Source organism: Acanthochromis polyacanthus, chromosome 20, assembly GCF_021347895.1.
Source record: "Acanthochromis polyacanthus isolate Apoly-LR-REF ecotype Palm Island chromosome 20, KAUST_Apoly_ChrSc, whole genome shotgun sequence".
NCBI lineage: Eukaryota > Metazoa > Chordata > Actinopteri > Pomacentridae > Acanthochromis > Acanthochromis polyacanthus.
In genome coordinates, this window is record NC_067132.1 from 8,065,476 (window position 1) to 8,077,654 (window position 12,179).

A 12,179-nucleotide genomic window follows, 5' to 3' on the forward strand; every position below is an offset into this window, starting at 1 on the left:
AGCAGCAGCCTGCACAGGCCTACAGTTCACATAGGAGACAGCAGGACGGGGCTTGACTGAGCGCTTCCAGTTGCTAAGAAGAGTGAGGAGCAGCTCTGGGATAGAGCCGCTACGGAAGTATGACTTCAGGGAGGAGAGGAAAGAAGAGGAGAAAAGCAAAAAAAACAGAAGATGACAAACTTCACAGCACAGATGACATGAAGACAGGTGACTATGCAGAGATACAGAAGAGAGAAATGTCATAGAAATGAAAGGAATGCTCATAAAAGTTTAGAAATTCTGCCGAAGCATGAGCCTCTGGGTGCTGATGGGATACGTACCCAGGTGGTGCTGCCCCCCTGACCCTTTGCAAAGAGCAAAGAGGAGCCCTGCAGCACGGTCCACGAAGAGGTCCAGTTCTTTCTGTTAGGATCAAAAATAACGAAGACATTCAGGCTCCATGAATTCAGAAAAATCTCTATACAGGGTGGGGAAGCAAAAATGTCCTATTGACAAATTTGAATGTCCTGCCCAAACGGTGAGGGCAATCAAAACAATAATTAAAATCAAAGTTCCTTACCTTTAACCAATCTTTTTAGTATTGGTCAGACCTTGGTGCATTGTGAAGTGAGCAAGCAAAACGCAATAGAGTTTGTGATCTCCTGGATGTCCAAATCCCTCAGAAGGACATTGCCAAGATTGTTGGCATCACTGAGAGGACCATTCTCCACATCCAGCATGCCAGACAATCCAGTTTGGGCACCAAGAGATCTCCAGATGGTCCTGGGAGTCTTGGGCTCAGATGGCAATAAGATGCCCCCCTACTTCTTCAAGCCAGGTCAGAAAATTGGGGCTGATGTGTACTACAAATTTCTGAGCTACACGGTTTTGCCCTGACAACAACTATGTGTGGCAGCAAGATGGGGCTCCTGCTCACACATCAATCAAGGTTCAAAAGTTCTGTGAGTAGAATATGGCAAACTTCTGGCCCAAAGGCATTTGGCCCCCAGCTCACCTGATCTAAAGCCCCTGGATTTTTTCTGATGGGGTGCCATTGAGTTGAGGACTAATGCCACCCCTCATGCCAATATGGATTTACTTAAGGCTGCATTCTCCAGGGAATGGGAGGCCTACCCCAAGGAGGATATCAGGAGGGCCTGTGCCTCTTTCAGAGGCTGCATCGAGGCCTTCATCATGGCTGATGGAGGACATATTGAATAAACATGTTCTGAAAGCTTTAAATTTGTGTTCTTCAAGAAATCAGTTCAAAATTCCAAAGAATAAAAAAGGTTTACCCATTTATAGTTCTTTTTACTTGACAGGACATTTTTGCTTCCCCACCCTGTAAAGTACAGGGTGTCCCTAAAGTTTGGATACGGAGGCAAAAATACATATTTTCAAGAAATGAAAATTTTAAAAACAGCTTATTTCATTATATTATTTTTTAGGTACTAAAATTAATACATATTTGACCATTTCTAAAATACATATTTAACATAATAGCCATATTTAATCTGTGGAGGCAAAAAAAAACAGAACTAATGAGATTTCCTATATGTCCAGACTTTGGGGACACCCTGTATATCAAGCATTAAAAAGGTAATAAAACTAACCTGACTTTCTTTCCATTCTCTGTGATTTTGGTGACATTGAGGACTCCACACTTCTCTGAAGGCTGAGGACAGAGAGAGATGATGGCAGGAAAAACCTGATGTAAGCATTAAAATATGAAAACACACACTGAAGCTTGACAAGCAAGTGGGACTTTGCTGAGGTTAAAAGCTGCTGTGGTTACTGATGCTATGTCAAAAATCACCAGCAGATGGCATACTAATACTGCAGCAATGTGTTAAAATTGTTGTATTGTATTAAGATAAAAGTTTTAGCATGGTGGTAGGTTTGATGCACTTAGAATGTAGCATGCAGCAGATGAGAGAAACTAGGCAGAGTGTTCAGAAGGTGAGAGATGAAAAGTGTTATCTGAATGCAGTGAAAGCAGGGGGAGAAGTGCGATATGGTGCGCAGTGCAAGCTGGAATACTAACGGTTGAGGGGTGCTTAGGAGATGAGGGGCAGGAGTCAGAGTCTGGAGAGCTCTGTTTGGGCGCTGGAGCACACTCCTACCAACAAGAGGCACAATATGATGAGTTGCTAATAACTACCAGCTAACTACAAGAAGATACATGAAGACAGTCAGTCTGAGGTTAGAGAGGAGAAGAAAATGAATACGGAACCTGGAGTGAAATCAAAAGATCGTGTCATTGTTAATTCAGGCCATCAGAAGATTAAAGGTGGGTTAGGTTTCAGTAGCAAACAACATGCTTTTCAGCATCTAAGAGAAGTGCATTAATTCACAGAGTTTTAGTCCAAGATGCTGCTTCTTTCCATCCTGCTGTAACTAGAATCCATGACAGGAAAAAAAAAATCTTTGATTGGGTGAGCTACTGGCCTGACTGAATCTTGCACAGATGCTTATTCTAAAGGTCACGCTGACATAGAATCAGAACAAATCAGCTTCTGATTAGAGAGAGGCTGTAGACGGTACCAACTTCATCACGATACAGAGAGAGACGGAGTCTCTTCTTTTGTGGGTCTGAAGCAAATCGCCAGAGTTTGAAGGAGAACTGCAACAAAACCGCCACAAAGTTAGCCTCTGATACACTGTTTTTAATCTTATAAGTGAAAAGGTCTGGCTGATATATAAAATCTTTCATCGCATTCTTTGAATGAAGAGTTTGAATGAAGACTGACAGACAGATAACGTCTGTCAATCTAACATTTGCAGTTTTGCCTGTTACACATAAATAAAACACTTGAAATAAAGAATGACAGTAAAGGTCGAGGTGACATATTTTTGAAGACTGTGAGGTAACTGGCTAACTGCAGATCACGATGTAACTTCACCTCACAATTAACTACATAAAGTTTCAGTAATTTAAGACTTGGTATTTGTAAAATCTTAACCTGAGGTCAAGTTAATTTTATCTTCAGTATATTTCACTGAGGTTGTTTGATATCATTCCTATAAAATGGAAACAGGCTGACGTCCTCACTTGCTGAACATCTGCACATTGATAATCCCACATGTAGTACACTCTAGCTCGCAGCTAGCAGTGGGCTGCTCACAGAGATGCCTCTAGTTTCTCCACACAGTTAATGCAGCTCACACAACTCAGAAAGATATGAAATAAGTGGTGGAAAGTGATTTTGAAATAGTGAAATAAGGCATCTGAATGTCAAATATACCTAAAACGAGTCCAAATGATTTCACATGGATTACATGTACTGTTTTCTAAAGGGGAGCATATTAAATGTCGAACATGTTCATTTATTTTGTGAAGAGAAAACAGTGATTAATATTTGATTAACTGTGCTGCTCTAACACTTGGTCAGCCATTGTGATTAAACATAGTGCTCCTTCTTCTTCACTGACTCAGTCGGTGTCTGAGTCAGAACTTCTCTCTGAACCAGCCTCCTCCCGTCTCTCTTCATCTTGTCTTTTAAAACAATCAGCTATAGATGTTTCACCTTTAGAACATGGTAACAGAGACATGGATTGCGCTTCAAATCAGCCAGAGAGAGACAAAATGAGCCAGGGAAGACGAAAAAGTCCTACTTTAGACCGCAATGGCTGGTGCAGAAGCTACCTGAGGTGGTGGGAGCTGACATAACTGCCTAATGATCATCATGTATTTTCACAAATGGGAACACGTGAAATTTTAACTGGCACTCTCTGACTAGAGTTATGTCAGTCTAGGGCCATTAGGTATCAAACTCGGAAAAGTCCCAGTATATAACACTAAGTCATTTTTTTGCTAGCGTGAATTTAAAGTGGGTTTTCACTGTCTGATAACATTCACAATGACCTGGGGCCTCATTTATAAAACATTGCGTAGGATTCATACTAAAGTTTGCGTACGCCGATAATACGAAATTGGCGTATGCCCTTCGCCCCTGATTTATAAAACTTTGCATAAGCACAGCTGCATGCAATTTCTTGATAAATCAGACACCAGCTGGAAGATTGCACAGGTGGATCCACCTCACATTCCGCCCACAACACACCCACATTTTACCATGGATGGTCAATGCAGAGTAACTCATGAATGTATCTGTATATAAATAAGCTGCTGATCCACGGCATTTCACGCAGCGCCGGCCGGCAGTGTTTTCACTGCTGTGCATCAGGATGAATGAATCATGTGTTGACCCAGGCCACCCTGCCACTAAATTTGTTATGATCATGTCCGATGTACAAATAATTTGCACACTGATTGAATGTGCATTTTTTCGGTTCACATAGACAAATTCATTTTCACTAGGGGGTTGTGGTGTGAAGCATGTGTGCCTGCCTGCCTGTACAGGGCTGATTAATGGTTGGACGCTCATCCCATTCAGCCGCATATGGATAAATAAACAAAATTCTTTACTTTTTTTTGCCTTTTTACTGTGATAGTTGCAGTGAAGAGTGACAGGAAATGGGGAGAAGAGTAGGGGGAAGACATGCATAAAAGGGCCGCAGGCAGGAATCGAACCCGAGCCACTGCGTCGGAGACGACCCCTGTAAATGGATGAGCCATACAGGCGCCGGGTGATCAGTAAACAAAATTATTTAATAAAGATCACCGCACCGGCCCCAGACGTGGACCGGCCCTTCGGTCAAACGACCGAATGAAATAACGTTCAATCCGCCCCTGTTGATATATGAACATAGTTCTGCAAATACAGTCGTCGGCCGAATGATGCACTATATGAACATCTACAACAATGAGGGTTTATGATTATCCGGCTCTACAAGTCTAATATGTGATAACAATAAAGGTTTGAGATCAATCTGGTTTCAATTTGCCACTTCACCCTCCGGCACTGCCGTTCCCTCTGTCTCCAAAATGTGCTTAAGCAAGCATCAAAGTTGGCGCACCGGTGCGCACATTCTCACGCCAAGTTTGTTTTAGAAATCACAACGAACACTGGGTACGCCACTTTCTACGCAAAGTTTGTGATTTACGCCCTGTTTTGTGCGTAAGCAAGCATCAAGAATCAAGGTTGGCGAACTGGTGCGCACATTCTCACGCCAAGTTTGTTTTTATAAATCACAACCTTTGCGTACGCCACTTTCTAGCCCTGTTTTGTGCGTACGCAAGCTTTATAAATGAGGCCCCTGCTCTTTTACTACACATGGTAGACCTTCCTTTCACTTGAATAATTACCCACCAGATAAAAAAAGAGCCAGATTAAGCCATTGTAAGCCTTTCCCTCTGTTTAGCACTTAGGGATTAAACTCACTGCAAGTGCTGATAAGAGAGACCACATGAAAAAGTTACAGCAACAGGACAGCTCGTTTCCATCAGCCTAACACTTTGTTTAACCCACATCGGCTCTCAGATTTTAATTCGTTGATAACCCTCCTACCTTATCGTTGAGGTCTAACACATAGGTGCTATGCCTCCACTTGGTGAGGACGATGGGATCCTGCTGCTTCCTCTCCAGACTGCGACTCTTCGGAACCTCACCGGACTGAGGGGAGATATTGTACTGCAGACACAGAGAACAAAACTCAAGTTTGCTGTCCACGAAGGTATTCTAGCAGATCCTTCAGTATCCTTTCTCCCCTACCTCTCCTTTTACTGTCCACAGAACCATTTGACAGAGGAACTTCCCTCACACAGCAGGCATTGTTTTCTACAGCCACCTGTAAAGTCCACTGAATGAATGCGTGTCTGCACTAGACTCAGGTTCATTCACTCTGAGAATGGAGCGGTCTATTCTGATCTGCTCTAAAGCCTCCAGATTAGTGCAGAAGGAGCCACTAATAGTCCGTCACTGAGAGTTCTACACAAACTTGGCTCCTCTATAGCTCCTCAGACACTCATCCACTTACAATAGCAGGACCTGTCTTAAGGTTACAATTAAAGTGTGTAGCAGGGTAGTGGTGTTAGGTGATGTAATGAGAGAAGGTTTTCCTTTTTCACAATAAGCTTTAAATGGGACACTGCTGACGTAACAGGGAAGACAAAAGCTCACGCCCAGAAAGGTAATAATCAAAAGGTAATCTTACCTTAGGCAGTTCCCATTCTGACCTGGATCCATCAGCACTGTAGTAGTAGGGTCGACCTTGTTCATCCACATGCTTTATCCACTGTAAACACAAACACTGGTCAGCATCAAAGAAGAAAATAAAAGATGCATATTTGATGAGAGTGTCATTACTAGGGGTGACTGAGGAATAATGTGATAATGCTGAGATGGAGCTGAATCATTTAAACTCTTCAAAATGCAAACCCCCCCCCAAAAAAAAAAAAAAAAAAAAAAATAGATTCCACCTTCTCCTGTGTGTATTCAGACACGTAGAGGGTGTGTCCATGTTCATCCAGTTCCTCAGACCAGCCTCTAGGGGGCGATCCATACTGGCTGTCAGACTGGCTGGAGTGGGTGCTGTGGCAGTTCTCCTCAGAGGACAGCGGCTGTGGAGAAGGAGGCTGAATGAGATGGAGGCTTTATGACACAGCAACAAGTGAAGCATCAACAGAACATACACAACAAAAAACACAGATGACAACATTACAACAGCAAAATCTATATTTGCTCTGGTGCTCAGTACACATTTTGTGGTATTTTCTAATCTCCTGTGGGACACCAGGGAAATACACATTTGGTTTACCAGAACATTTACTACTTCATCATTACTGTTCAGAGACAACTGTTGCCCTTGTCACATATACTTGATAGTAGCTTAACCTACTCTTTAATATTAAGCTTTTATACACAGAAACAAATACTTTGCATGGATACAGAAACGGATGGAAAGGGGAGAACATGCTAGCCGAGTAGTTAGGGTGGATATTACAATGGTGTAAATGCACTTAAACAGTGAGTTCTGGTTTGATTTCCAAATAGTCCGGACCCATGCTGAATGTCATTTCCCTCTTCTCCTTCCTCACATTTCTCTCTCATTGTAACCATTAAATAAAGCTGAGAATGCAAAAAAAAAAAAACATGAGAAACCTGTTAATCTTAGATAGAAATAGACAACATTTTAAAAGACAAGCTGAAAATCGAGGAAAGTCATGGTATTAGCTGTTTGTCTGAGATTAAGACAAGAAGATCGATACCACTCTCGATGTGGGAAATACAAAGCTCCAGTTAGCTTTGCAGTTTTGCTATACAAAGTATGAAAAACAGCTAGCACTTGTCTGTTTTTTTTTACACATGAAACAAACATGGAACAGTGTAAAGTGTTGATTTTGTTAATAAAGTGACTTACTGGCACATTATTCTACCTTTTGACAGAGTTAAGCTAGCCGTTTGTCTCGTTTGACAGATTTTATGCTAATCCAAACTTGGTTGACCAGCTGCTAGTCATTGCTTTGTACTTAGCACACATGCATGAGAGTCAAATCAGTCTCTATATAAATTCAAAAAAAGTAAATAGAAGTATTTCAAATGACCAAATGCATAAAATCTTACTTCACAAGGTAGCTAGTAGCTGTACCACTAGTATTAGTGGCTATTAATAGCCACTACTATTGGTAGAAGTGGCTACCATTCCCTTAAACTGACTCTCCAGTTGTTGATTTACCAGCAAAAATCTTACATCCACATATACTTATCTTTTTAACATGAAAATAATCTCCTGCTACCTTTAAATGCCTCAGATGTAGGGGTCAACGTATATGGGTTTTTCATGGTTTGTACCCATACTGATTATTTGTAATCAAGGTGAGCAATAACCAATATTTGAAGCAATAATGAAAATATTGGCGTCAAAATTGAGAATAACCAACTCTGACATAAAATTTTGTTGAAATGCACTGAAGATTCCACCATCCCAGTTTCTGCTTATTTGGGCAGATCGATCGAAATATCGAAAATATCGATAACAGCGTTGGTATCGATACTGAATAATTCTAGTGTAATGATAGCGATACTTTAGTTTCAGTTTCTGTCCTGTATGTCTGAATGGCTGCGACTTCATCAAAGATTCGACCTGACTGATTGTCACAGCTCCTCCTGTCACAGAGCAGAGCAGACTGCATACACTACAGTTCAAAAGTTTGGAGTTACTTAGAAACGTCCTTAGTTTTGAAAGAAAAGCAGTTTCAATGAAGACAACATTAAATTAATCAGAAATAATGTCTAGACATAGTTAATGTGCTAAAGGACTACTGTAGCTGGAAACGGCAGATTTTTAATGGAATATCTCCATAGGGGTACAGAGGAACATTTCCAGCAACCATCACTCCTGTGTTCTAATGCTACATTGTGTTAGCTAATGGTGTTGAAAGGCTCATTGATGATTAGAAAACCCTTGTGCAATTATGTTAGCACATCAATAAAAGTGTGAGTTTTCATGGAAAACATGAAATTGTCTGAGGAACTCAACAGTAGTGTATATATATATATATAGAGGAAGCTTATCTGAGCCAAAAAATCTGATGTTTGTATTAGTTTATTTTATCTGGCATTTCAAATAATTTCAAACAGTAACAATGCTGTTAATTGCCCATGCGGATAAATACATGCACATTACTTAGATGTAAGTCTAAACTCTTGCTTCCTCTACAATGTGTGGTTTAATTACACCAACTCACCTGTGACTGTTCATAGAAATTTTAAAAACTACTCTGTGCTATTTTACGGGATGTTATTGGAGTAATGCAGCCATACTTGTTCAAACCAGTTCTGCAAAGGTGACACTGCAGTAAATAGAAGCACCACATGGAGGCAGTGTTGGACAGTTAGTGAGGAAACGGCACCCTGACAGGAAACCATGATTTCCTTATATCAAAGGCACTCCTGTTTCCTACCTTCAACAACCACAACAGCATTTTAAAAGTCCTTTGAGGTTCGCCACACCTTCACCACAACCAGTTTATTTAACATGAGCTACCAGAGAGTCCTTTTACAGACCATTTACATTCTCAACAAAAGACTTCTGTCAACACCTGATTCCTGTGTTTCAGGCATCTGATTGCAACTACTGCTTTCTTTGGCCAAACAGGAGTGGATATGGTGAGGGTGTTATTTTGTGTATGCTTCATTCTTAGTAAGAAGTCAGTGTGGAGCATATAATCAGGAGTCAGGAGCCCTCACATGACTTTCTATGATGTTTATGACAAGATTGCATACAGAAATGGTTGAATTTTACCATCCCTTCAGTCTCTGGTATGACACTAATCTGGACACTCACCTCACTCTCTGCTGTGCCGTGGCTGTCTGCTCGGATACTGCTGGTGCTGCTGCTGGTGTCTCGAGTGCGTGGTGGCTTCCAGGTCCGCTCCCCCGTGGCTCGGTTGTAGTAGAAATGCCTGCCGCTCAGGTCTTTGTGGGTCTCCCAGTCGCCCAGGATGTGGAGTGGGGAGCCTGATGGGACGGGCGGCAGGCTGGACTGGGAGATCTTCAGCTCCTGGAGGTTGGTGTAAACCGGCGAGTCGGACCGGCCCTGACCTGTAGGTGATGTAGTCTGGAGGGAGAAGAGGGGAAAGCGGGGGTCAAATCAGCAAATCTCAGGTATTATTCGTTCAAGATTTAAAGGCATTAGAGGAGATTTAATTTCCTACGACTTTGAACGTAGCATGCGCACATACAACCTCTCCCTCACCCCCCTCTAACCTCCCCCCTCTTAACATTTATGAAGAAACGCCCCCCTCCAGAAACTTGCGTAGGACTTGTGAAGTTGTCTTTTACGGCTAGGTCCCCCTGGATCTTTATCTGCCATTATGTAAAAAAAGATGAGCAAAACAAGTCGCCAGCTAACTACGAAGCTATACCAAAGCAACACATACAGAAAACACGTAAGTCCAAGGCGTACGTAATCTACGTAACTAGGCCTGAGCCGGAAGATTTTTGATTGACAGGAAAGAGAGCAAACCAAACGCCTCGGTCCGAGCGCGTTGATTGGCTGATGTTTTTCAGGTCCTGCCATGTCCACAGTTATTTTTTTATTTTTTTTATTCTTTTAGAGACCATACATACAAGTCCACTAAAGGTCAGTATATTCATTTTATGTGAATCAGACAAATTAAACAAAAAAAACATCCTCCATAATGCCTTTAATGTAAGATCTGCATGGTCTATGTTTTCCTGTTTTCAAGCTGACATTCTCCGACTTCTGCAGGAATTTTTTGTGTTCTGACTTACTTCTGAAAATTCTGTGATTTTCCAGGAATTCCATAACCAGAAGGAACCACGAAAACACTCGAGTGTCTCCTGAGATTTGTTGGAATGTTCAGTAAAGCACAAAAACCAGCAGCTATCACATCCTGAACTCAACTGTGTAATGTGATCAGTTGAGATGTTTGTCGCATCAAAATTTGAATCAAAAACAAACATAACTGTATTTAGCTGCAAAGACATAAAACTGTAGCACAACAAATCAACTCCTCTACATCAGAGAATGAGAGGGAGGTGAGTGAGCGAGTGTCTCTGACAGTCTGCATGGCAGGATGCAGCTGCTGATCAAATCAGGTGCCACATGTGGTGTGCAGATACTTTAAATCCATATCAGTCTCAGTCTAACTGGGTGCTCAAACCACAAGGACTCAATAAAGTTACATAATCATTTATCTGGCAGCTCAGAGGACAGAGAGAAACGCTAAGCTAATAAAGTGCCACTGGTATTTTAATGTAAGCCATACAAGAACAGACAAAAGATGAAGATTAAAGTGTTCTTCAATGCTTTGACTTCTCAAAGGAGGGTGGAATAGCAAATATCTGGATTTCTGAGGATGTTTGGGACTACAAGTAGTTGAGGTATATACGTTTAAAGGTGACTTATTCTAATATTCTAATATTCAACATGGAGCATTAAAATTTATCCCAGCCTCTATTATTAATTCCACCGCATCTATATGTTTGGTATATTGACATCCTTTCTAAACTAACAGATAAGTGAACAATGCTTGTTAAACAAGGCATTCCTATGTTATACAGCACTAAAACAGAAAAATAGATTCAGGTACTTGCCTGCTGCAAGGATTATACCAGTCTCTTTTCTTTAAACAGAACAAGCATCCTCTTAGCAACCATGGCGCCACAAATATTGCTCAAAGTTGCGCAACAAAGGATTAGTTAAAATAAAAACGATGGGGAAGCAAGCAAAGATATGCATGCTGCACAGCAAAGGCCAGAGGAAGCAGAAGCAGAGATAAGATACAACCTGACTTCTGTGCAAAACGCTGGTGTGAAGTGTTGATAAGGGAAAAAAAGACTTTAATCAAACTGCTAGCGAAGACGATTAATAAACACCATGTTTTGCATCGAGAGCATTACTCCATTTTATAAATTCAGAGGGGTGATTTGTAAATATCCATCCATCAGTAGCAACAGCTTAAACCCAGGAAACTATGGGCAGGTCACCACATCACAGGGCTAAAACAAGGACACATTCACACTAATTGCCTCCCATGCATATCTTTGGAATAGGAAAGGAAACTGGAGCACCAGCACAAAACCCACAGAAAGAACATGCAAACTCCACACAGAAAAGGTGCAGCCTTCAAACCCAGGTCTTTTTGTTGTGAGGCAACAGTAGTGACCACTGCTCACCATGCCACCCGATTTGTGAATATACTTGACAGATATTCGAGATTCGATTTCTTTTCTAAGCAACCACTAACCACAGCCAATTCAAGAAAATAAACACTACATGGCCCCACAGTGTCAGTGCAAACAATCATCAAACACAGCTTTTAGGTGGTCTTTTAAAACTTGGCAACAACCGAAGGTCACTCCACAAAAGGCAGAAAGCCATGTTTCCATGGCTACAGCTCAGGGCATTTAACGCTCTGCATTCTCTGAAAATATTTTGGGGTTTTGGAGCTGAGTCCTACAGACCAATGCCAGCCTCGTGTCTCTCCAGAGAAGATCCAGCACCACACATACAGAAAAGAATTAGATATCAGAGGCTGTGCCAGCACTGCATCTCTCCTCTGTTTGTTACAGGTGAGGAATGTGAGGGGAGACACACTTCAGTTAGCAGGATTTGAACCGCTTTCAGGACACAGATGGGACTTCCTGCCGGTCTTGGAATAACAGGAATATTTTTCACATAAATTATTATTTAATATCCTGCACACATGCTGCAGCAAAGCAAAGGTTTCAGCGGCGTCCTGCTGTTTTCAGTTAGGTTTGCCCACTGATTCTCTGTTTCAGTCCAACACACAAGCAAGTGGTTCAAGCAACGAGACAAACCACAGAGAT

At 41.6% G+C, this 12,179-nt stretch overlaps 1 protein-coding gene across 9 annotated transcripts in view; it reads right to left on the minus strand.

Moving 5' to 3' along the window:
- The window catches only part of arhgap12b (Rho GTPase activating protein 12b), an 80,129-nt gene that overhangs the window by 10,159 nt on the left and 57,791 nt on the right, over nucleotides 1-12,179 (minus strand). For 2 of the 9 annotated variants that reach the window (XM_022192185.2, XM_022192195.2), the window contains 8 exons: nucleotides 9,169-9,441; nucleotides 6,302-6,457; nucleotides 6,037-6,117; nucleotides 5,391-5,513; nucleotides 2,024-2,098; nucleotides 1,593-1,654; nucleotides 321-402; nucleotides 1-123 (listed from right to left, as the gene is read on the minus strand). In XM_022192185.2, coding sequence (XP_022047877.2) covers nucleotides 1-123; nucleotides 321-402; nucleotides 1,593-1,654; nucleotides 2,024-2,098; nucleotides 5,391-5,513; nucleotides 6,037-6,117; nucleotides 6,302-6,457; nucleotides 9,169-9,441 — 975 coding nt within the window. The remainder of the gene's footprint in view (nucleotides 124-320; nucleotides 403-1,592; nucleotides 1,655-2,023; nucleotides 2,099-5,390; nucleotides 5,514-6,036; nucleotides 6,118-6,301; nucleotides 6,458-9,168; nucleotides 9,442-12,179) is intronic. The other 7 variants (XM_022192190.2, XM_022192189.2, XM_022192187.2 and 4 more) reach the window with 6 other exon arrangements.